At 55.3% G+C, this 23,292-nt stretch overlaps 1 protein-coding gene across 9 annotated transcripts in view; it reads left to right on the plus strand.

The window, feature by feature from the left end:
• The window catches only part of SH3PXD2A (SH3 and PX domains 2A), a 245,920-nt gene that overhangs the window by 153,415 nt on the left and 69,213 nt on the right, over window positions 1–23,292 (plus strand). For 6 of the 9 annotated variants that reach the window (XM_005602263.4, XM_070221269.1, XM_070221279.1 and 3 more), the window contains one exon: window positions 2,901–2,929. In XM_005602263.4, the coding sequence (XP_005602320.1) occupies window positions 2,901–2,929 (29 nt within the window). Of the gene's footprint in view, window positions 1–2,900; window positions 2,930–21,749; window positions 22,081–23,292 lie in introns of those variants that run through there. The other 3 variants (XM_005602262.4, XM_001497905.5, XR_011421163.1) reach the window with 2 other exon arrangements.

Consider the following 23,292-nt stretch of genomic DNA (forward strand, 5'->3'; position numbering starts at 1 on the left):
GGTCGCAGTGATTAGGGATTTACCTTGAGCCACAGAGTAAGGCCTGGATTCTTGGTGCCTAATTCCAGCCTCATCTACTCACTGTGTGACCTTGAACAAGTTGTCTAGCTTCTCTAAGCTTTGCTGTCCTCGCCTGCAAACCCAGGAGACCACACCACTGCAGGGGATCCAAAAATCCTTGGTGGGAAGGATTTCTACTATGGTTGAAGGACAAGCCTGCCAGGGGATGGTGGAAAGACAGGCAGGCCAGGGGATTTGTCTGGAAGCTTCTTTGGCACTGCAAGCATATTCTTCTCACTAAGCATAAATGTTTCTTAGGGATGCCTGGGGTCCTGATGGAGATGATGGTGTGGGGACTGGAGTGCCCTTGGCACTACTCCTGCCTACCTGTCAGGGTTGCAGTAAATGGAGTGAAGACTTTGCTGGGCCCGTGGTTCTCAGCCAACGCTAGTCCAGCCTCGGAACCCCTAGGGGGATTTGTCAGCGATGCAAGCAGTGCGATATGTTTTTTTGGGGGGGGGGAGCACATCTGAAGTGGTAACCAGCTCCCCAGATGACCCCTTTGAGTGACCAGCTTGGGAATCGCTGACCCGGGCCTGGCAGAGGAGGCACTCAGCACCTGTGAATGATGTCCCTGTCTCACTCCTGAGCCTCAGTGTGCTCCAGTCACACGATAATGACCTGCCTGCCTCCCTGCCGGCACTGTTGACAAGCTCAAAGAGAACCCTGGGCAGCCCGCAGCTGTACAAACAGAGGGGAGAAGGTGGCTCTCACTGCAAGGGAGCCACGCTCTGTCTAGACTCCCGGCAGCCAGGGGATGGTCAGTGGCCACTGTGGTCCCAGGCCTAGAGGGCCTCTCCTACAGGACCAGCAGGAAAGAGCTGGGGCATTGGGGGCAGCTTCCCCTGCCCTTCCCCAGGCCTCACCCTGCAATAAAGCCTGAGGAATGAATTCCTCCCTCGGGAGTGGCCAGTCTGCTGGGCAGGACGCAGCCGCCATACAATGCTCTCCTCCTTCTCCCTCGGAATTCTCCCCACAGTTGCCCTTTGAGGGGCACAGCCAGGCCCTCCAGGACACAGTCTCTCCTTGGTCTCCCTTCTACCCCAGGGAGATGAGCATGCCCTTCTTCAGGCCTTCTTGGAGTGCCAGTCGGGGGAGGCGGGAACTCTCCCACCTTCCTAACTCCTTTCCGAGGCCACAGATTCAACAAATTCTCCTCCGCCCCACCCACCCTGCAGTATTCATTCCTGCAGGTACGCTCATAAGCCACAGCCCTTCCCCAGGTTGGGTGACCTTGGGCAGTGGCTGAACCTCCGTGTCCTCATCTGTAAACTGGGGGTGATAGAACCTTCCTCTTAGTGTGGATGTGAGGATTGAAAGAGGCATGGAATAAATGCCAAGGGAGTCTCAAGCGGGGGGTGGGGGGGAGGTCAGAAAGGCAGGTTCCAGGGCCTCGCGCCCAGCAGTCTGATTCATTGGGTTCCCAGGCCAAACTTTGGGAAGCATAGGAGCCTAGGAGAAGGGGAGCCCCTCAACCTTGGCTGTGGAGGCAAATTGCCTTGGAGCTCAGCAAATGCCCCCAAAGCCCAGGTCACTCCCCAAGCCTCCAGAATTGGAATCTCGGGGAGTCTCCATGAGGCCGACTCCCTTCCCTGTGAACCTGCTCTCCCTTCCTCCACGAGCCCCCTCTTTCCAGCAGGCAGACCTAGCTGGCCAGTTCGCTTTGACCGCAGCCTGGCAATTGGCATTTTTTTTGATCCCCAGGGGAAATGAAAGGTATTTCCTCTGTCTCCAGAGAGATCTGCAGCCAGCCCCTCCTGAGCACTGAACAGACCTCTGGCAGTTAGGGCCTTGTGAGGCTCCTCTGAGGACTGTTAAATGGAAGGGGAGGTGGGGGCCAACAGCAGGCCAGTGGGGGCAGGAGTCAGGAAACAGCCTCATCCTGAGTCTAGCGGGCAGGGCAGGCCCCGGGCTGGTGTAGTCCAGGGCAGGTAAATGGAGGGGGGAGGGGTTGACTTATTGCCAGCGACAGGATTTGAACCCAGTGCTCATGTACTCAGAAGCTCAACCTCTATTCCTGTCATTCCTGGCCTCCCAGTTACCCCTGCAGCATGCTCTGCCCTCACCCCAGCTGAATCCCCAGGTCCCCAGCCTGAGCCTTTAAGGAGAAAAGCGTGTTCAACATTCAGCCGACAGCCAATACTCACCCATCACCTAGGCCAGGCCCAGGGGATGCCGAGGGGAGGAGACGACCCACAGTGTGAGCTGAGGGAGCCTTGGGTCTATGGCGGGACAGCCTTTAATCAACTGTCACGGAAATCTGTAATTACCCTGAGGCCGACAGAAGGGGAGGATGTCGAGGAAGACACGTTGAGGAGGTGACATTTCAGTGACTTAAGGGCTGAGGGGGCATATGCAAGCAATGCAAAGAATTGGGAAGGGAAGGGCTGCAGGGGAGGGGAGCTGGCTCCCAGCGCCAGGCAGGGCCTGGGTTCTAGCGACCACCCTCCAGGGCCTCAGTTTCCCTATTTAGGAAGTGCGGGAGAACCTGCCTCACCCTCCCCCATCCGCTGAGGACCAGGAAGGTGCCTGGGAAAGGGCTCGAGCGGGCCCCCGAGCCCCTCCCGTCGGCCGGCCGGGACGGGGCGGGGCGGGGCGGGGCGGGGCTCGCGCCCGAGGCCGGGCTGGCGGGGCACCCGCGGGCGGCGCGGCGCGCAGTGCGTGCGGCTGCGGTGCGCGCGGCTCGCTGGCCGCTGAGATCACATGAGCGGCGGCGCGGGGGACCCACCACAGCCGGCCCGTGGGCGCCCCGCAGCCGCAGCCCTGCAGCCCTGCAGCCCCGCAGCCTTGTGTCTTCTCCCGGCCCTAACCATGTCTATCTGTTGTTGCTTCTTTTTCAGGGACTATGGCAGTTCCAAAAGGAAATCAGGTAAGGGAGCCTCCGGGCGTTCTTCCCTCCAACCTCCCCTCCAGCATCATGCATGCGCCTCTCCGATCCTGCGGAGGACTTTTCTGGGGGCTTGTCCTTGCTCGCCCGCCCGGTGGTCCTACGGGGCCGGGGTCCTCCCTTCAGTTGCCCCCCTCCCCAGCCCATGCCCTCTAAGCTCTCTGGTACTCACACCTTCTCCTTTTCCCACTGATCCCTCCGTCTCTCCCGGGCTCTCCCCTGTGGGAATGGGGGTGGGTGCATGGAGAGTGTGGGGGTGTCTCGTGAAGGTCCTAAGACCCCGCAACGTTGGCAGCCGGATTCTTCCCTCCTGGGCTGCGGTGCCCACAGCTGGGCACTGCTGTGACTTCTCGTTGCGTCTTTCCTGCGGTGTCGCGGTGCTGAAAGGGTTAATGGAGACGCAGGGTTTTCCCGGTGCGAAGGTGAGAGCCAGGACTGAAAAGGGGGGTCGCACTTGAGTGACTGTGAGTTTTTAACGCCTGCAGCGCAGACCGTCCCCACCACCCCCAGCTCCGGGCGCGTTCTCCTTGCTGCGGGGGTGGGGGCTCTGCGAGATGGCAGCAGAGCTGCGGATGGGAGGGGGCCGACCCGCCCTGGCATTGGCCGGACAGGTGCCAGGGCCCACTCGGAGTTTGCGAACGGGGTGGAGACTGGGAGAGAGGCATGACAAGTCCTCGGACGCTGTGTGCTGGGCGCCGGCTGCTGGGGTCAGAGAAGGGTTCTCTGTGGGTGGCAGAGGCTGGGCTTGAACACGCCTGGATGTGGGCGGGGTGTAGTTAACTGTGGGAGGGTGGGCCCTAGGAGTTAGGACAGTGTGTGTACTGGGATAGGGGAGCGGACTGGAGAGATCTGTGTTGGTATGTGTGTTGTCCGTATTTATGGGGGTGATGAGTTATGGGGGTTGGCAGCCCTCCGGCCAGTGGAGGGGGGGGGTCTGGCCCTCGGGAATGTGGGAAGCCTATATCAACACATGGTTCACGTGAATGGCTCCTGTGGGGAGATATCTGTGTCCAAGTGCCTTGGGCTGTGGATCAGTAGAGGTGTGTGTGCCCATGTGTGGTGGATGGGAAGTGAATTGGAATGGCTGTAATTGCATAGTGTGTGTTTCTGAGTATGGGTTTGTATGTTTTGTGTGTACAAGTGCTTGCTTATATGTTTATTGGCACGAGGAAACTTGTGTCCTGGTGTATATATCGAGAGGCATGTGTGTATGTGGGGTTATATGTGTGCATGTGGGTCTTCGTAGTTGTGTGCTCTGAGGGTATGTTTACATGTTCAGGTACATAAGTGCTGGGTGTGTGCCAGTGTGCTGGGATGTCTCTGGGTGTGGATTGGAGTCTGTGTTTGTGTGTGTTTGTGTACCTGTTTGGGGCATGTCTGGCTGTGGGATGTGTATGCACATGTGCATGTCACCTGGGCAGGGGGGGTCTCTGGTGTGCTGGCCCACAGGCACAGAGGGGCATTTCCTCCATGAACAGGAGGGTGAGGCTGCATTAAGAACCTGAGGACTTACAGCGTCGCCTGAGCTGTCACTTGCAGTCAGAGCCCCAGGTGGGAGAACTGGGAAGGACAGGCAAACCTGGCATTGTGTTCTGTCACAACCCCTCCCCAAGAAACTCACCCCGGGCCTCAGAGGCTGGTTGAGCCTGGGCTCAGATTCTGGCTCTATGTGACCTTAGGCAGGTTTCATAACCTCTCTGCCTCAGTTTCCTCATTTTCTCTTTAAAACAAAGGTGATGATAGTATCCACCTCATACGTAGAAGATTAAATAGGTTAATGTGGAATGGTCCCAACTATTCAGTCCCATGGAAGTATCAGTGTATCAGCAGCACTGTCATCATTGCATCATTACACTCTGAAGGCATGGACCTGGGGCAAGACCCTTCTCTACTCTGGGCCTCAGTTTCCCCCCTGTAAAGTCAAGAGCTGGACCAGATAACCTCTCAAGCTCCCCTACCCCCCATCTCTGAGGCTCAGGTTCTGTGCTGGCTTCCTAAGCAACGCAGGGCCCCACCCAAGGAAAACCTCCCCCGGTTCCCCAGGCCAGGAAAAGGATGGATGGAGAAATTTAATTTATGTTGGTGTGCTTATGATAATAGCCACTTAGTGTCATGGTTGGAAGTGCCAGCTCTGGAGCCAGACGGCAGGAGTTTAGAGCCTGGCTTTTCTCCTCTGAGACCTTGGGCAGCCCTCTTACCCTCTCTGTGCCTGTTCTCGCTTGTGTAAATTAGGGATAATATTCATATCCATCTTGTAATGGTTAATTATATGTGTCAAGTTGGCTGGGCTATGGTCCCAGATGTTTGGTCAAGCATTATTCTGGATGTTTCTGGAAGGTGTTTTTTGAATGAGATTGCCATTGAAATCAGTGGACTTTGAGTAAAGCAGATTACCTCCCAAAATGAGGGTTGGCCTCATCTGGTCACTTGAAGACCTTCATAGAACGAAGAGTGACCTCCCCTGAGCAAGAGAGAGAATTCTGCCTGCTGACGGCCTTTGGACTTGAACTACAGCTCTTCCCAGGGTCTCCAGCCTGTCAGCCTACCCCATCAGATTTGGGGCTCACCAAGCCCCTGCAATCACGTGAGCCAATTCCTTAAAATCAGTCTCTCTCTGTATATACACACACATCGTGTTCTGTTTCTCTGGAGAACTCAAATACACACCTCATATGGTTATAGTGAAGATTCGATTAGACAAACGAATGTATGTTAGCATGCTCAGAACACTGCCTGCAGCCTGGAAAGTGCCTCAAAAGTGCTAGCTACTATTATTATTTAATGAGCATCTGCTCTGTGCTAGCAACTTTACATGTGTTTCCTCATTTGCTGCTCAGAGCCATGTTGCCTGGTGGCTGGTGGGATCCCCATTTTACAAACGAGAACCTCAGGCTCCAAGACCGTGGCCGCCCACAGTCTGTGGCAAACCAAGAATTTGAGTCTGTATCTAGGGCTTCACTGGGCTCGATAGTGAAGCTCATGGAGCTTCCCGGGGCTCTGCAGCCAGGAACATTTGCATGGAGGAAATGGAGGCTGTTCCCTGGTTGTCACTTGTCACATTTTAGTCCTCAAAGCCCAAGCTCCTCCTTGGAGGATCTCTTGGAGGGATTTCTTATTGACACAGAGTCAAAATTTGATGCCAGGCCTGAGGAGGGTGGAGTCAACAGGAAGAAAGCTCTCAGGCAGCTTACAGCCTCATGGAGGAGGCAGGACCAGTGACTTAAAAACTGGGAGACAGTGTAGCCTCACATTTCTCTCTGCCCCTTCCCACATCTTCCCATCCTGCCCTCCACCCTGTGGCTTGAGCCCAACATCTGGAAGTCATCCTTGACTCCTCCCTTTCTCTTACCTGCCGGCCTGACCTCCGGATCCATCCTCTTCTCCCACCTCCACCATCACACCCTGTTGGAAGCCCCCAGCTTCCGGCCTGCCTGCTTCGGCCTTTGCCCATCCACGATGTTCACACCACAGCTAGAGTGAGCTCTAAAAAATGTGTCAAATAATGTGCTTTTCTATTTAAATGCCCCCAGGGACTTCCCACCCACCCAGAATAAACTCCTTATTCTGGCTTACCAGCCCTGTGTGTTTTGCCTCCTGCCTGCCATCCTGCCCTGGGCTCCTACCCTCTTCTGCCCCTGCCACCCCACATTCCCACTCAGCACCCTCCCCTGCTCAGCCACACTGGTCACCTTCCATTCCTTGTGTTCAAGCTCATTCTCTCCCCACAGCCTTTGCACTTGCTGTTCCCTCTGCCTGGAATGCTGTTCCCTGATCTTTCACGTGGCTGACTCCTTAAGAGTTCTGCTTAATTGTCCCTTCAGAGAAGCTGCCCCCATCCTCCACCTTCTACCTGCCCCCCTCAAATCACCCTGCTTCTTCCTTGCACATCACTGAGCGCACTTTAATTCTCTGGGGGGGGGGGGTTCTTGTTTATTATCAATGTCCCACCACCTGGAGAGTAAAGCCCTTGGCTGTAGGGCTCGCACCAGGAACAGGGTCCCCTTGTGCCTGTTGAATGGGCAGGTGGATGGAAGGATGCGGGCGTGCAGGAATGAACACTGCAAGCCAGGAAACAGATGGCTGTGGCTCACCTCTGGGATGTTATCTGGGAAGAGGAGGAGTTCTTCTGCTGGGGGCGGGGAGCAGGGGGCTTTGGTGATCAAGAGACAGCACTTGTGCAGTCAGGTCGGCAGGACTGAGCGTCCAGTCAGGGCTTAGCTGGAGAAAGGACCAACGGGAGCTACATATTAAAAGATTTCTTGCAAGGGATTGGCTTATGCGATTGTGGAGGCTGGCTAGGCAAATCGGAAATCCAAGGGCAGGCTGGGGTTGCGGTCCACAGGTGAAATTTCTTCTTCTGTGAAGCCGCAGCTCTGCCCTACAGGCTTTTCAGCTGGTGAGCATGGGCCCCCTCGGAGGATTTGGGATAATCTCATTGAAAGTCAAATAATCATGGACTTCATCACATCTGCAAAATACCTTCCCCAGCATCACCTAGATCAGTGTGTGGTCGAATACCTGAGGATGTAGCCTAGCCAAATCGACGCATAAAACTGGCCAGCACACCTGGAAAGTGGAGTCGTCATCATAGCAGCGACCTGCAGGGAGGTGCAGAGGGTCCAAGGAGACGATGCCGTTGGAGGGTTTTGTGCCGCTTCTGGCAGTAGGAAGGGCCTGTTGCTGTTAGCTGTGACTGGCCTCCCCAAGGTGAGCACTATTTCAGGAGCTCAGAGGGGCTGGAGCAGGCTCCCCAGAGCAGGGGTTTCTCTTCAGCCCTGGAAAGATGGAACGGTGCTCTCGCAGTTCTAAGAGGCTGCCCTTCTCCAGGGCCCACGGCTGGGGAGGTCTGAGTTGCACCACTAGGGGGCGCAGGCAGCCACGGATGCTGCGGTATCATCCTGGTCCTGGGCTTGCTGCCAGGCAGAGGGCGTGATGCTCCGTCCCCCCCAGGCGCCCTGTGCTGTGCTGAGCAGCTCGTTTGTTTAAATGTAAATGAGGTTGCTCAAGAGTGTTGCAAGTTTGTTCTTTCGGGGAAATGTTGATGTTCCTCATGAAATACTGTTTATGTTTTTCCTTGGAAAATTGGTGAGCTCAGCCCGGCTTCCATGTTAGTGGTCATAAAACCTGCATTATTGGATGGAGTTGATGAGATCAACGATACTGTAGTTTCACTGCCGAGAAGCGTGTTGCTTGGAGTTAAGGTGTCAGACAGACAGGGTTTGAACCCCTGCTCTGCCATGTGTTTGCTCTGTGACGGGCATGTCACTTAACCTCTGACCTTCATGCCCCCGTATGGAAAATGGGGGTAAAAAGAGTACTGCCTCCATTAAATGTAAGGATTGAATTAGCAGAGGGCCTAGCACATAGCCAGCTCCCAATATTAGTAGCTGCCATTGTTGTTATTGTAATTATTGATGGGCTCTGAAAGGAGGGGAGACATTGGTCTTACCTTCAGTTGGAGAGTAAAAAGACCCACTTGAAGCATTGATTTCCATTCTCTGAGCCCTGGGCCTGGCCCCAGGGGAGATGGGACCCAGACTCGGCCGTGATGGAGTATTCTGTAGAGTTAAGACCACAGACTCTGGAGCTGGAATGCCTGGTTTCACGTCCCAGCTCTGCCAGCTGTGCGGTCTTGGACGAGTCCTTAACTTCCCTGTGCCTCAGTTTCCTCATCTGTGAAATGGGGGTAATGATAGCACTTCATCAGTTTGTTTGAGACTTGAGTATGAGTTAATATATGAAATAACTTCAGCACCGTGCCTGGCCCAGTCTGCACTCACTAAGGGTCAAGCTCTTTCTCTTCTGAATAGGACCATAGGTGTCCAGCTCTCCCACAGGACAGACCACTGGCTATGGCGTTTGTCCTCCTCCAGGAGCGACTCCCCTCAATCAGGTGGGGGAAGGCGGAGTGTGCATCATCATGTAATTGCCATTAAGCCTCACAACACCCCGGCAAGTGGTCTTGTCCCCAGGAAAGGGACACTTGCCCAAGGTCACCTAGCCAGGTAGACACAGGATTCGAATCTGGTCCTTCTGATCCAAACCTCTTTCCACTGAAGTCTCTTCCCTCCTGGGCCACGGCCCAGGGGATCCACAGGTGGCCAGGACCTGGGCTCTGAAGACCTCTAGCAGGAGGTTCCATAGACTGGGAGGGGGCCTCTCCCAAGACCCCCCCCCCCCGCCCCGAGGTGTCTAGAAGAACACACTGGTCACAAGGGATTCTTCATTTGGTAAAGGGTCCCTTTTTGCTGTGTGATTAATATCCCCTTGATTTCTCTTCATGTGATTTGGTTTTTAATAAAGTGGATTTGCTTAAAGCAAAACCCGCCTGGAAGTACTGGCTAGTGTAAACAGTTAGTCTACCCTCCTCCTTTTATAGATGAAGCAACTAAGAGAGGGACTGCCGCCTGCCCAAGCTGAGGGGTGGGCAGAATGCGGTCTCCTGCGCAGCACACTCCCACCAAGCCCTGGAAGGAGGCGGAGGTGTGAGGAGGGCCATCATGAAGCAGAGAGAGCAGGTCTGTGAGGCCTCTCGTGCCCGTCTTCCCCCAAGACGAATGCCCTAGTAGGACCTAGGGCGGAGCCGGGCTCTCTCTGGGCCCCAGGCCTGCCCTGCTCACCAGCCGCAGAGGGAGAGGCACAGAGACAAAGCAGCGGCCTTCACTCTCCTCCCGAGTGCGGGGTCCCTGAGGCTTTCATTTCTCTTAGATGGTTGCTGGTCCCTGGCCCCATGGAGCTCACAGCTCAGCTGAGAAAGCAAGATGTTGTGAGGGCTTCATTAGTGAATACAAGACAGGATGGGTTGTGATCCACCAAGCTGTGGGTGTCAAACAGAAGGGAGTGGGGCTAGCCAAGGCTGGAGATGTGTCTTGGAGGATGCGAGAGATTGAGGTGAGCAGAGGGCTGGGCAGATGCCCCTGGCAGGAGAGCCGGGCACAGGCAAGGACTTGGCTGGTATGAGTTTGAGAAGTTTGAAGGAAGGAGTAAAGAGAGGGCCAGGGAAGGGGAGGGCAGGAGATGAGTCTGGAAAGGAAGACTTGGAGAGTATGTCAGCAAGACTTTTCAAAGCAATTTCCAAGGCTTTCTGTCTGCCCGAGCCACCCATCCTCAGTGGGAAAGGCCCAGGCTGTGTATTGAACATGGCCAAGATATTCCTGGCACCCTCCAGCGGCCCATTCCAAAAGCAAATGCGTCTCGTGAAGGCATCGCCTTCTGGCACATCTCACCCATCCTGGTGTTTTTAAACAGTTTTTATTTTCATGGCTCTGGGTCCTCTGCCTGATGTCACCCCTGGAGTTCAAAGCCAACTAATTGGGAATGAAAGGGGGCTGATTGATTTGGCAGCTCCACGGCCAGCCCATGTGGCAGTGATGCGATGGAGAAAGTGAATGTGCTGCTCACGTGTGCGTCTGTGCCATGACTCCCCCGCCAGAGACAGTGAGGACTCACGAAGCAGGGGTGGGGGAGGGGAGAGCCCCCCCCAATCCTGGAATCACATCTCTCACTCCTAGCCAGCTGGTAGTCTTGAGTCCCTCCGCCCTGCTAGCTTAGCTTCTTTCTGCCCCCTCGCTCCTATCACCTAGCTTCTCCTGCTAGGAGAATAGGAAGATGGTCTGAAAGGGAAGAGCATGTGCAAAGGCCCGAGGTGTGCTTCAGAATCCTGAGCCTGCCTGTTGAAGTACAGATTCCCAGGCCCTGCCCAGACCTGCTGAATCAGCATCTCTGGAGGGTGATGCCCAGGAATTGGCATTATTGACAGGCTCCCCGGGGATTCTCAGATGAAGCCAGGGTTGAACTTGGGATGATTCATCCATGTGGGTTGATGGCGGTGTTCAGGGTAGACAGGCAGTGAGGTGACAGAAGGACTGGAGCCCCCATGACGGACTTCAACTAGATGGGGCTTCTCCTGGAAGATGGATTCAGTTGTCTTCCAAGTTGGGGGCTGGGCCAACATGGGACAGGGGGACCAGTCAGAGGACAGGATTCCAAGTCTCTTGTCCCTTGAACACTGGCCCAGCATTCGGAGCCTGGGAGAATGGCTATCTAAGGGGCCTGCCCAGCCGCTGACCTCGCTTCTGGCCTTATTAGGAGGCAGCGACAAGACTCCGTCTGCCTTATATTTCCACAAGGTTTTCTTCTTGGGGGAGGAAATACCCACATTGTGGTCCAGCAAAGAAATCCCTCCCACCATGGCCCTCAGCCAGAAAATAACTTGTTCTTCACTTCGGCTTTTTGGTTTATGGACATGTGACAGAAGAGGAAACATTTCCAGTAACAATGAAGCCAATGGAAAACCAAGATCTGGGGAAAATGTGCATTACTTATTGTTTTAGCACCTTTTTCTGATCTAAAGTTACTTTGTTTAGAAACAGAAATGTGGCGTGTGTAACTTACTTGTCTCGTGGCATCATTGATGAGTTTTGAAATATGATGGCAAGGAAAAAATTTCCAAAGTTTCAGTAAAACTTAGAAGTTTGCAGGGAAAAATTAGTGGTTGTTTTCCCCTGACTCTTTGTGCTTTGTCCCCTGGATCTTGTCGTTGCCACGTGTGACCCAAGCAGCTGGTACGAAGACGTATTTTGCTAGTATTACACCTGGAGTCTTGTACCAGGAAAACTGGGCCCCCGTCAGAAAGTCCCTTTCTTCCTTGTGCTCAGAAGGAGGAGCTTCCGCCTCTCTGGTCTTCTGGCTAATGGGTGCGTGCTGTAGAAGGCCCCCGCACGCGTCCAGGGGCTGCCTCTCCCCGTTATCCAGGGTCTCCCCAGCTCAGCACTGGACCACCTTCGGTTCCCTGAGTGTTGGATCAGGGTCCGGGTTGGGAGCATAACTGTTCCCGGCAGGAGGGCGAGGTCCTCATAAAGCTGTGATGACAGGCTCGTGACAAGAGGCCAGACTAAGACTGTCTTTGTACGTTGGCAACAGCCCCCCGGGGAAACCTTGCAAACATGCAGACTTTATCACGTTGTCCCAGATCTTTCAGGGTGGGCCCAGTTCTTCTCCTGGTCTGCCAGCTCCCTGCCATCCGCTGCCCCTCCTTGGAGCCTAGTGGCTCCAAGACCTCCATCAGTTCTCATTGCATTTGATCCCAGGGTTCTGATGAAGAGGGCCCTTCCCCCAGCTTCTTCACAACCTTAGTTGTTCTTTCTGCTTTAAGCACATGGCTCAGTCGACGCTAGTTGCAGCTCTCTGCGAGGAGGGGAACCCTTGAGGGCTGAATTGATGGGCAGCAAGTTTCTGAATGGACGCTGTGCTAGACTTGCCTTCTAGGACTCGATGGCTCCTGCCAGACCTGTAGCTGGCTGCCCTGGCCCTGGCCATCCATGGCTGTCTTGTAGATTGGTCCAATGAATGGACCTCCTCGTGCCAGGCCCTGCGGTGGAAGCCCAGGGACCCAGATGGATACCATGAGGTCCTTGTCCTCAGGACCCTCAGTGGGAGGAGGAGGTAGGAAAGTGAGCAGCGGTTATGACATAGTGGGGGTGGGGCAGAGTGAGAGGGGGCCTCGTGGGAGGCACAGCCCAGCCTGGGGGTGCCAGACGAGGCCTTCCACTCCTGGTGGCTGAGGCTTTTCAGTGAGTCAGCCAGAGGAGAGGGAGAGCAGCCACGGAGGACGTCTGGTCGGCCTCTGCATTAGCTGTCTGAGGGTGCCACATCTTGGGAACTGGGCTGAGGCACTGAGTACCTTCTGGGTGCGTTTCAGAGAGATTGTTGCAGATGGCCACTCCTTCGCTAAAGTTCTTGAAGCTTAAAAAGTTCTAACGGTAGCATTAACACATGTGCCTGGGTTGGAGACGACTTGCCCCAGAGGCCACCTCTGGCCCTTTCCTTATCATCAGGAGGACTCTGGCTTCTGGCAGTCTCCTGGGGGACACGAGTGCTTGCCTGTGAAAGGACGACATGAACCCTGACTCCGTACGGTTCCAGGGCCATGGTCCTCCTAGCCAGGGCCTGGCACGAAGAGCTGCTCGTTAAATAGCTGACTGACAGCCTGGTCTGTTAGGGGAGGACTCTCCAGGCAGAGGCTGATGATTTACTAGAACTGACAGGACAGAGAAAGAGCAGCCCTTTCAAATCACACGTGAAGACCAGGGGGACCCAGAGAAGTGATCCCACCTTCCCACACTTGTGCGGTGAGCCAGGACAGGGCCCTCTGAGCACTGGTCTCCTTCCTGGCTTCCCCCCAGGGTGGAAGCTCAGCATTAGCCAGAGACCCTGCGCTGTGGTGCCAAAGGGTTAACTCTGTGCTCCCTCGAGAGCTCACACGCTCCTGACCCTCCCCTGGCCTCCAGGCCCTCCCAGCTGCGGCTTTCTGGGCATTGCTCGGTCACGTGAGAGCCAGATGTGGGGATTTCCCAAGCAGTGGTGTGTGTGTGTGTGTGTGTGTGCGCGCGCGCGTGCGTGCAGTGCATGCACGCTCGCGCACGCGCACACACACACTTACACTGCTCTGTTTACGTGGCATCTGAGAGCTCAGGGGATTGGTCCAGACCCATGCAGAGCAGGGGAGGGATGGGCGTGAAGAGAGGCCCAGGGGCTCCCAGCACACACCATGGAGGGCTTCTCTGAGCCCTGCTCCCACCAGACGTGGTAGATAAGCCAGTTGTTCTTGCTCAGATTCCCATTTCCTGCAACATCCATCTTGCCATAGACCATATTGGTTATGGATAAATTTTTTAAAAATTCTCTTTGAAGGCTTTACAGCAGATGCTGCAAGCCAGCAGCCTTCCAGGGTTGGCCTACCGGGCTCGGGGGCCCTGCCCATGAGCCACTCTGCCCGGCACAAGCTAGGCTCAGGGTCTTTCCTCGGCTGTGTGTGGCTCCAGAGGCAAAACCTGGACTAGACAGAGTGCAGGGCCCTGGGTGCCAAGGAGACACAGTGGGGTAAGCTGGGCCTCAGTTTCCCCATGAAATCCTTGGGACTGAGTGCAATGAGTGTGCATCCTTCCATCAGCCACTGAGGATTTCTTGGGCACCACCTACTGTGCTTGGGGGCTATGAGGATGCTGACAGGGTTAAGACCCTGAAGGGTCAGATCTGATTGGAGGGGCTCAGAACAGATTTTGAGTAAGTACCTACCATGCGCCAGACACTTGCTGAGACTACGGCACCAACCAGACATTCCGGGGCCAGTTGACACTGTCAGTGAACAGTACAGAGATCCTGCCCAGAGCAAGATGAGAGAGGCCGGCAAACCTTGACGAGTGGGTTATCCACAACCTCAGTTTAAGAGTGAACTCTGCCCCTAGCCCCTGCCCCCTCAGCCCCACCCCCATCCTGCTCCAGTCGATGGCAGTGTCCAGCCAGACGTCAGCTGAAGCATTTGAGCCCTGCCTGCCCCAAAGGCAGGGTCCAATTACAGATGTGAGGCCTCCCGACTCAGCCCTGCTGCATCTCCCGCCATGGGCCACCCACCCAGGGCCCAGACTGCTGTGCCTGGCCTCAGCTTGCCCTCCAGTCGGGTCAGCCTTATGGAGTAAGGATGCACTCGAGTGGCAGCCCTGACAGTGCCAGGCAGGTGGATGAGGGAGCCACGCTGACTCCCCCAAATCTACTTGACTTCTGATGCAGACAGGGTCACTTGGGAAAGTGTCTGTGATCATAAATATTTGTGCCCCTGACTTGTGGGGACAGATGGTAGGGAGTGAGTTGGTCATGGCCGGGGGCCCCCAGCTGTGCATGTGGTAGATACTCATTAAATAGTTGGTGGTTGATTCACTGATAATCTGATAGCAAGAGTCTCGTCTGGAGAAAACAAAGCATTGCACTTTTTGTGGGCCGGGGATGGGAACGTCGGTCCTGAGCCCATTGCTGTGGACTCCCTCCCCTGCTTGTGCTCTGTGGAGACTGAGCCAGGGAGGAAGATGGGCTGCGGGGTAGGGGCTGCAGACCCAGCGGCTGCTCACTTCATCCTGCTTCACTGGCCCCTGTTTCTCCTGCAGCCTCATCCTCACGTGTACCGGCTTTGGCTGGGGGAGCTGGTGGGTGGGGGAATTGGAGGGGGGATATCCCAGTAAGTGGGGGAGGACCACCAAGGCAGACCACCCCAGGGAGCAGGGTGGCTGGGATCCCAGAACTCTGAACAGTGTTTTTTGTCTCTTCTCTACACACCGACGGCCCGGCATAGGAAGAGGTGAGAACCTGAGAACTGAGGAGGAGGCTGCAACCCAAGGGGCTGCTGTGGGATCAGACAGCAGCTGCTGGGAGCGGAGGCTCAGAACCCCGCCGGCCTCCCCACCCAGCACCCCTCTGTCCACCCACGGTGCCTCTGACTAACTGCAGCACCTGTCTAGCCAGGAAGTTTCTGGACTTTTCAGCAGCGTGGAGGGAGGATGGCAGACCTGCCCACCACCCTCTGCCAGGGCAGCCCCCTTGGGCAGCTGCAGTGCTCCCAGGGGCACCCTTGGCCTCTCTGCCCAAACCCACGTGGGCTGGACTGTATCTGCTGGCCCCAGCCGTAGCCTAGGTGAGTGCCCTTGGACTTAGTCCCTAAGCGGCCATGCAATGGCTCCAGCCTCAGCCCCCACCCCACCCTACTCACCACCTGAGCAGGGAAACTGACTGTTCTCTGACTGCATAGCTTGGCGGCCGGAGGGTCAGCAGTGCATTCCTACCCTGGGTTGGGCTGCCCCCACATGGACTCTGGATTCTGGGAAAGGCAGCTCCTGGGGAAAGAGGCAGGCCCCTTATGGAGAGCAAAAAAAATAGGAATATGGCTGCATTTACAAAGAGAAGCCCAGCAGGAATGAATGAACCTCCCTTGGCCAGTGGCTGGGGAGGATCCAGGGAACAAAGTCCCCGATTTAGGCCCTTTCGTTCCAGTTCCTGGCCAGCCTGCCTGGGCTCAAATCTGGCCCATCATGTCCTTGCCGTGGGGCCTTGGGAAGAACCCGAACTTTCCTGAGCCTCATTTCTGCATCTATAAAACACAGATTGTCGTGAGGACTAAATGAGAGAGTGCTCACAAGATGTTCAACTCAGTGCTGAGCGTGAGTGTTAAGAAAGTGGGAACTGGTATGACTGTTCTAGCCCCAGCCTTGCCTCTCACCTGCTGTGTGTTCTTAGGCCACTGTCTTCCCCTCTCTGGTCCTGAGTCCCCACATGCTCCTTCCAGCCTTTGGAGTACCACCAAGAAGCCAGAGATGTTACAGGGAAGGGACCTGGAGACAAACAATGGCCTGTCTTCCCATGTAGGACTTGCCTTCTGTCTTTAAGATGATATCCATCAGAAATTCAGCCCTCCTAAATTTCTTCTGGAGTGCTTCTGTTTATTTCGCTCATAGTTCTGTGGCCAAGAACCCTCAGGCCTTGGGCAGGACCAAGCTACATGATTTGCGGGGCCTCTTGTTCATAAATTATTAAAGATTTCAAATGGGAAACAGAAGAGCATTACATCAAGTGCAGGGACCTTCTGAGCGTGGGGCCCTGAGTGACTGTCCCGATCACACTCCCCTCGAGCCAGCCCTGCCTGAGAGTGCAGGAGGCAGGGCCAGGGGTCCCGGCTGCTACTGTAGCAGCATTGACCCCTCCTCCGTCCAGTCCAAGGGCATGATTTTTTCATGCCACAAGTATTTGACTACTATTAAATAACAGGGCTGGCAGCTGTCAGGCCCTAATTAGTTGACACCTGAAAGTGGTGGCCGAGTCAAAAAGAAAAAGCAACGTGGCGTCTGTAGGAAACCTGAGAAATCTAGCCCCATGCAAAGTTTAGTTGTACGAAGGGAGAGAAAAGACTCGAATACAGCAGATATTTAGAAACCAGTTCAAGGCTGCAGTGAGGCAAGAACAATAAAATTCCCAAAGAGGGAGAGGTCTGGAGTGCTCCAGTGTGCTGAGATATGGAAGAATGGAAGGACATGCAGAAGATGGGGGGTTGGGCGGGGGGGTTGTTCATTCCATTTGGGGGCCCTTGGCAGGGTCCCTGCTTCCCCTCCCCTCCCAGGAGCCCAGGGTAGGGGCTGTGTAAGCCGATAAGGCGGGTTGACCCTACCCCGGTCCCCCTGAGCCTTTGATTTGCTTTCATTCTCTGAGGAGTTTGTGCTGTTGGATGTTCTTGCTCCTGTCTCTCCCACCTGGGCTCGCAGCCCACTCTGAATTTATTAGTGTGGATGGGTGGAACTTGCTTTACCCCAGGGAAGGAGTCCTGGAATCATGATTTGAGACTAGATTTGGGTAGATTGAACTCAATTCTCACTGCTCTGGAGTTAACGCAAGGTTAAAAGATAGCTTAGGGCTATCCAGGTGTGTTTTATGTGATACTTGGGTGTATGGATGTTTGCAGGGAGCTTTCTTAAAGGCAGGGGTACCTGTAGTGGTGTTCTTTGATTTCTCATCATCACCTGGACTGACAGGAATCAGAGTCAGCATCTAAGCATCCTCAGGTCACTGTGCTTGGCCAGGACCTGCGGGCACCTGGTTTGCTCGGAGCCTGGATTCTTGCTGTTTTGGCAAGCCGGGAGGAATGGACGTGAGTGCTGTGGGATGGCCAAGGCAGGGGTCCTGTCTCCTTCCTCCTGTCTCCCAGGCACACACTACTTTAGTCACCAGCTTTGTCCCTGTTGCCCTCTCTGCTTCTGTGTCCCGGAGGCCTAATTCCTACCCCTCCAAACCTCATAGGCATTAAGCCATTTCCTTCTTAAAACAACTCTACAAAGACGACAAGGTAGGTATTTTTAGCCCCATTTTTACAGAAGGAAAAGAGGCTGAGAGATATTCTAAATGCCCCAGAATCAGTAGCTAAGTGGCAGAGTAAGCACAAGAACCAAGATTTTTTGGAAACTCTTGCCCCAGTTCTCTTCCCTCTATGCCTCCTGAATTATTTGCGTGTTTCACTTGTTTCCTTTTTTTTTTTTTTTTTTTTTTTAGCAAGATTACCCCTGAGCTGACTGCTGCCAATCCTCCTCTTTTTGCTGGGGAAGACTGGCCCTGAGCTAACATCCGTGCCCATCTTCCTCCACTTTATATGTGGGACGCCTGCCACAGCATGGTTTGCCAAGTGGTGCCATGTCCACACCCGGGATCCAAACCGGTGAACCCTGGGCCACCGAAGCGGAACGTGTGCACTTAACCGCTGCGCCACTGGCCGGCCCCGAGTTTCCATATATTGAGTGCGCGTTCAATTGGTTTTCCCTGGAAAGGCAGTCTGTTTCTCTGGAAAGATTCATTTCAGTTCTGGTGCACTCATGTTATGGAGACTATCAGATTTCTGCTCGAAGAGTCTAGAACATCAAACAAGTACCCTGGAGATCAGTAGGCCCAAATGCTTCGTTTTATAGATGTGAGCATTGAGGTCCAGAGAAGTTAAGCCACTTTCTCAAGGTCACACAGCTAGTTCTCAGCAAAACCAGTTGTGCAGATTCCCGGTCTGGCACCCTTTGCTTTCCACTGGGCCCTGTGACCCTGCTCTGTAGGGCCCTTGGTTCTGTCACTGGAGGAGAGGGAGGTAAAGAGGGGAGGGCAGGAAGCAGTTGGTTTGTGTCCGTCACAGCTGCTCATTTGGCTGCGCCTGCCTCCTTGCTCCTTCACCCCGTCTCTCTGTCTCTCCCTTTTCCCAGCCCTGAGCCAGCAGCCTTGTCTGCCTCCTGGCCAGAGGGCCAGGGTTCTGAGCCAGGGGCTCTCCTCTGTTTATTGTAATGAGGCGGGGGGCGGGGGGGGGGGTCCTTCCCACCCTGGGAGAGGACTTGCTCGGTGGGCTGGAGAGAAGGCACTCTAAAGTGGGGGGAGTTTGGGGTGGGAGCAGCAAAACTGGATTAATTCTGCGGACCCAGGGGCCTGGGAAATAAATCATGTTTTAAAAGAGACTTTTATTTTAAAAAGACAGGCTCGTTTCTGGTCCGCTTCCCATTTTCCTTTGGAGAGAGAAAGGAAGACCGCTTGTGGGGGGTGAAGGGGGCGGGCATGAGTTTGGGTTGTTCCATGCTCAGCAGTGGGGGCTCAGTTTCCAGAAGCTGAGGGATCTTTTCCTGTCCCCTGCCCCCTGCCTGCCCAAATGCCCAAACCCCGAGGGCCTGGAAGGGCATCAGACCCTTTAAGATGATTCTTGAAAAAAATCATCCAAGCAGCAGAAACCTTGTGAGCGTTTAGTCTAGGTGGGCTGGGGGGTCCCCACTTTTCTTTCCTAGGGTTTTGGAGCATCTCCCCCATGACGAGAGCAGCTCACCCTCCCTGACAGCCCTCAGCTTCTAGCATAGGGGTTGGCAAAGCACTGCCTGGAGGCCAAGCCCAGCCCACCACGTGGTTTTGTAAATAAAGTTTGATTGGCACACAGCCCACTCATTCTTCTCCAGATTTTGGGGGGCTGCTTTTGCACTACAACAGCAGGGGTGAGTAGTCTCGACAGAGACCACATGGCCCACAAAGCCTAAAGAGTGACTCTGGCACTTTATAGAAAAAGTTTGTCGTCCCCGTTCTAGCAGAACAAGTCTTCCTGGGTTCTCCAGGCACGGGCAAAATGATTTCCGTTGGCTCACTGAAGGACGTTAGCGTTTCCCAAAAGGTTCCTTCTGAAGAACCCCAGCAGAAACCACAAAGGAAGGTGCACAAGGTGACAAAGCCAGCAGAGAGAGAGAGAGACGTGGGTAATCTCTTAGCTGGGTCAGCCTGGGGCTCTATGGGGCCAGATGGGGCTGGGATGGGTCTGTCCGGGGGGTTAGGATGGCCTTGCCGGGAGCAGCCCACTTGGCTGCATCTAGGGTACCACAATAGGAAGTTATAGCCCCCAGAAAGATGTGGCACCAGGCAGTAAAGCCCCATATTCTGAACTCAGACCCACTCAGCCACACCAGCTTAAAGCCTGGGAGGGCCTGGGTGCGTCCACCTTGTCTCGGCCCTACCAGGGCGAGAAAGCGGGGCCAGTGGCCCTCCTGCTGCCTGAGAGGGCTTCTGGCTGCTAGGCCTGGTGAGAGGCTCTGGCCACAGGAGGTTTGTCTCTGGGTACCATCCCCTGGAGTCCCTCTACCCCCAGTTCCAGCTGAACTGGAGTCGGGGGTGTCTATGGGGAGGCGTGTCTGACTGGGTGCCAGCATTTTCTTGGTGCATCCAATATCAAACACCGTCCGGTTCGCATCCTTGTAGCTCCAGGAGTGCCATTTCCCTGGTGCCCCCAGGGCTGAATGAACCAAGCTCATGGGAGATGTTGCTGGTGGCTAACCATCATTGAGCACTTACTGCCTATTACCTCATTAATCCCCACAGCAACCTAGAAGGTGAGCGTACCAGTTCATCTCCATTTTCACAACTGAGGGAACAGGTCTGGACAGGTCAGGTAACTTCCTCAAAGGGGCAGAGCCTGGATTTGAATAGTCAGACTCTAGAGACCTTGTTAAACCTCCCCACCAGAGCCCTATTCTGTTGGTTTACTATGAGAGCTGCAAGGACCAGGCTTCCCAGTTCTATATGGGGAGCCAGCCTGCAGGTGGAGGGTAGCTTGCTGAGTGAGGGAGGGTTAGATGCTTCAAATGGTGAGTGGTGTCAAACTGATGGCCTGAGGTCTGTGTCCCCGCAAGAGATGGACATTGTACTAGCTGTGTGACCTTGGGCAAGTTATTTAACCTCTCTGGTTCATTTTCCCCATCTGCAAAATGGAGGGAGTATCTTATCGTTATAGGATTACTGTGAAACACAAATGAGTTACTATATGTAAGTGCTCAGCACAATGCTTAGCATGCGGTAAATGCTGTATAAACTTTTGCTGCTGTTAGGGTTATTATTGCTCCTCGTCACCGGGTCAGGCAGCTCTTCTGGCCAGCGCTGGGTGGGCGGGACAAGGGTTTGCGTCTCACACTCATCTCAGCTTTTCCTTCTCGGTGTCCCCACCACCGCCGACGCTGTGTGCCTTTGGAGGCGATGAACAGTCAGCAGAGACGGCACCAGCCCGGCTGTTCCCAGACCTGGTTCCATTTCTGGCTCTGCTGCTCTGTGCTCGTGGGAACTTGGGCCGGTTACTTCCCCTGTCTGAACTCAGAATCCTCCCTTGTAAAATGGGGCGAAAAATGCATACCCAGTTCAGGGGGTTGTCGTGGGGAGGGAATGAGCCAGTGTACACTGTAGGCAGTGTCAGTACTAAAGATGTCGGTCCTGATGATGAGGCCAAGAGCTTTCTACCTCACTGTGATGTTACTGCATCACGTCTCACAATCATATGTTCTTTTAGGTGCTTTGACTCTGCTCTTCCCTCTTGGCAGGAGGACAGTTTTTATTTTATTTATATTTTTTTGTTTTGCTGAGGAAGATTTGCCCTAAGCTAACATCTGCTGCCAATCTTCCTCTTTTTGTGTGTGAGCTGCTGCCACAGCATGGCCACTGACAGATGAGTAGTGTAGGTCTATACCTGGGAACTGAACCTGGGCCACCAAAGCAGAGCATGCTGAACTTAACAACTAGGCCACTGGGGCAGGCCCAGGAGAATAATTTTCAACCTTACTTCACAGATGAGGAAACTGAGGCCCAGATTAGACACGACTGTCTGAGCCTGGAAGAGAGCCCTCATCTCTTCTGGTCACTAAAGGCCCCATCCTCCTGGGTTAGAGTTGAGGGGCGAGGCTTCCTTCCATTCTGCCAGGGCCTGTAGTCCTCAGCGGGGAGGGGGCGCTGGGGCGAGGGCTGAACAAGACATCCAGGCCCAGTGGTGTGCTGCTGCGAGACTGGGCTTTCCGACCCTGACGTTTGAGGGTCCGGGTCCAGGCTGCTGAGCCTGCTGGCCCGCGAGGATCCTTGGAGCCATCGGCCCTGTGGGGCAGCCACCCACATGGCCAGAGAGAAAGATCCAGGCTTCTCTGGGACAGCGATAACCCACAGGCCCTCTTCCAGGCAGGATTGTGTAGGATTCTCTGTGCTACAGAGGATTCCTGCGTTTCGCCAGACACCTCATTATCCCGGTCCCAGCCGGCTGTGTCCCAGCGCCTCTGTAATCACTCAGGCCCACGCCCAGCAGCCAGCCCAGGGCCAGGAAATCGTTCCCGCCCCTCCCCCGCCTTCCGCCCGGCCCAGCGCGGCGCCTGCAGCCCGGCCTGGACCTCCTGCCTGCCTAACGGTTCTCTCTCCTCCTCTGGTTCTCCTCTCCTGCTGCCGCTCGCTCTCGGGGCACTCGGAAGTGTGGCTCTCCAGCTGGGCTGAGTCTCCCAAGAAGGACGTGACAGGTACTGCCCGGTGTGCATGTGAGCGCATGTGTGTGACCGCGTGTGTCCCAGGCATGCCCGCGTGGGAGCCGGTGCTGCTGGCTGCTCTCCGCATGCTTCCCTGGGATGTGGAGCAGCCTTCCGTCGGCATTCAGTGTCTCCTCATCCCTTGCCTGCCCTTCTGCTGGCTGTCCCTCTGCTTTCCTTTCAACCCTGTTTAGGTCTCAGAGCCAGCTTTGGAGCCCTTTGATGGGCGACGACCCCATAGCACAGCGTGTAAGCAAATGCGCTCTGGACCCAGACCATGTGGGTTTGAATCCCAGCTCTGCCACGTCCTGGCTGGGCTGCTTTGGGCGGGTTGTGTAACCTCCCTAGGCGGATGCAGGGCCACCCCGCGGGGAGCCTGGCGCACAGAAGGTGCTCAGGTGATGGCGAGGCCACCATCCTCTTCAGCAGTGACTCAAGTGGCCCTCCCTGTGGGATGGGGCTGCCAAAGAGTATTAATCTTGCTTCAGGCAGTTAAACTGAGGCAGAGAGCTGAAGTCTCTGACACCAGGCGTGGCGTTCTGTGCTCCTTCCTGGGGAGCTGAGGCAGGGCTGGGGAGCCTGGGGACGGAGGTCACCACCCCCAGGGATCAGGGCTTGGAGCTGCCCTCTCTGGGCTTTGGGCTGCCTGGCCCAGGATGGCCCTCAGGGACTTGGGCCTGTACCCTGTGTCTGGCAGAGCTAGACCAGGGGTCAGGGGCTGGTCCTTAGCCTTTGTCTTACTGGACACTGGTGGAAAACCTGACCAGCAGGGTTCTCAGCTGCTAGAAGGAGATGGTGGCAGGCAGAGGGGTGGGATCTCCAGAAGGGGCTTCTAGGAGCCCCTCCATTCCTGAGTGCTCCCTGACCCCACTTTCCCAGCTCAAACCTGAGAGCAGAGGGTCAGGCTCGAGGGTTGGGGTACAAGACAGAGGGTTCAGGGGCCAGAGCGGGGCTGGGCCAGCCCCAGGGGTCAGAGCCTGAGGCTCAGTGCCCCCTCTCCCCACCCCCCACCGCAGTGGGCTAGGAAGGGAGGTAGACCTCCTGGGAGGGGGCCAGAGGAGAAGGCAGCAGGCAGGAGGACCCCCGTGCAATCATCCTTCTGGTGTTGCCTGTGACGAGGGCCTGGGCTTGAGCCAATCACTGGGCTCCTGTCCCTTTTTTCCTCTCCACAAGCCAGGGAGCCAGAGCCTGCTTGGCCCACAACAA

Source organism: Equus caballus, chromosome 1 (assembly GCF_041296265.1).
Source record: "Equus caballus isolate H_3958 breed thoroughbred chromosome 1, TB-T2T, whole genome shotgun sequence".
Lineage (NCBI taxonomy): Eukaryota > Metazoa > Chordata > Mammalia > Perissodactyla > Equidae > Equus > Equus caballus.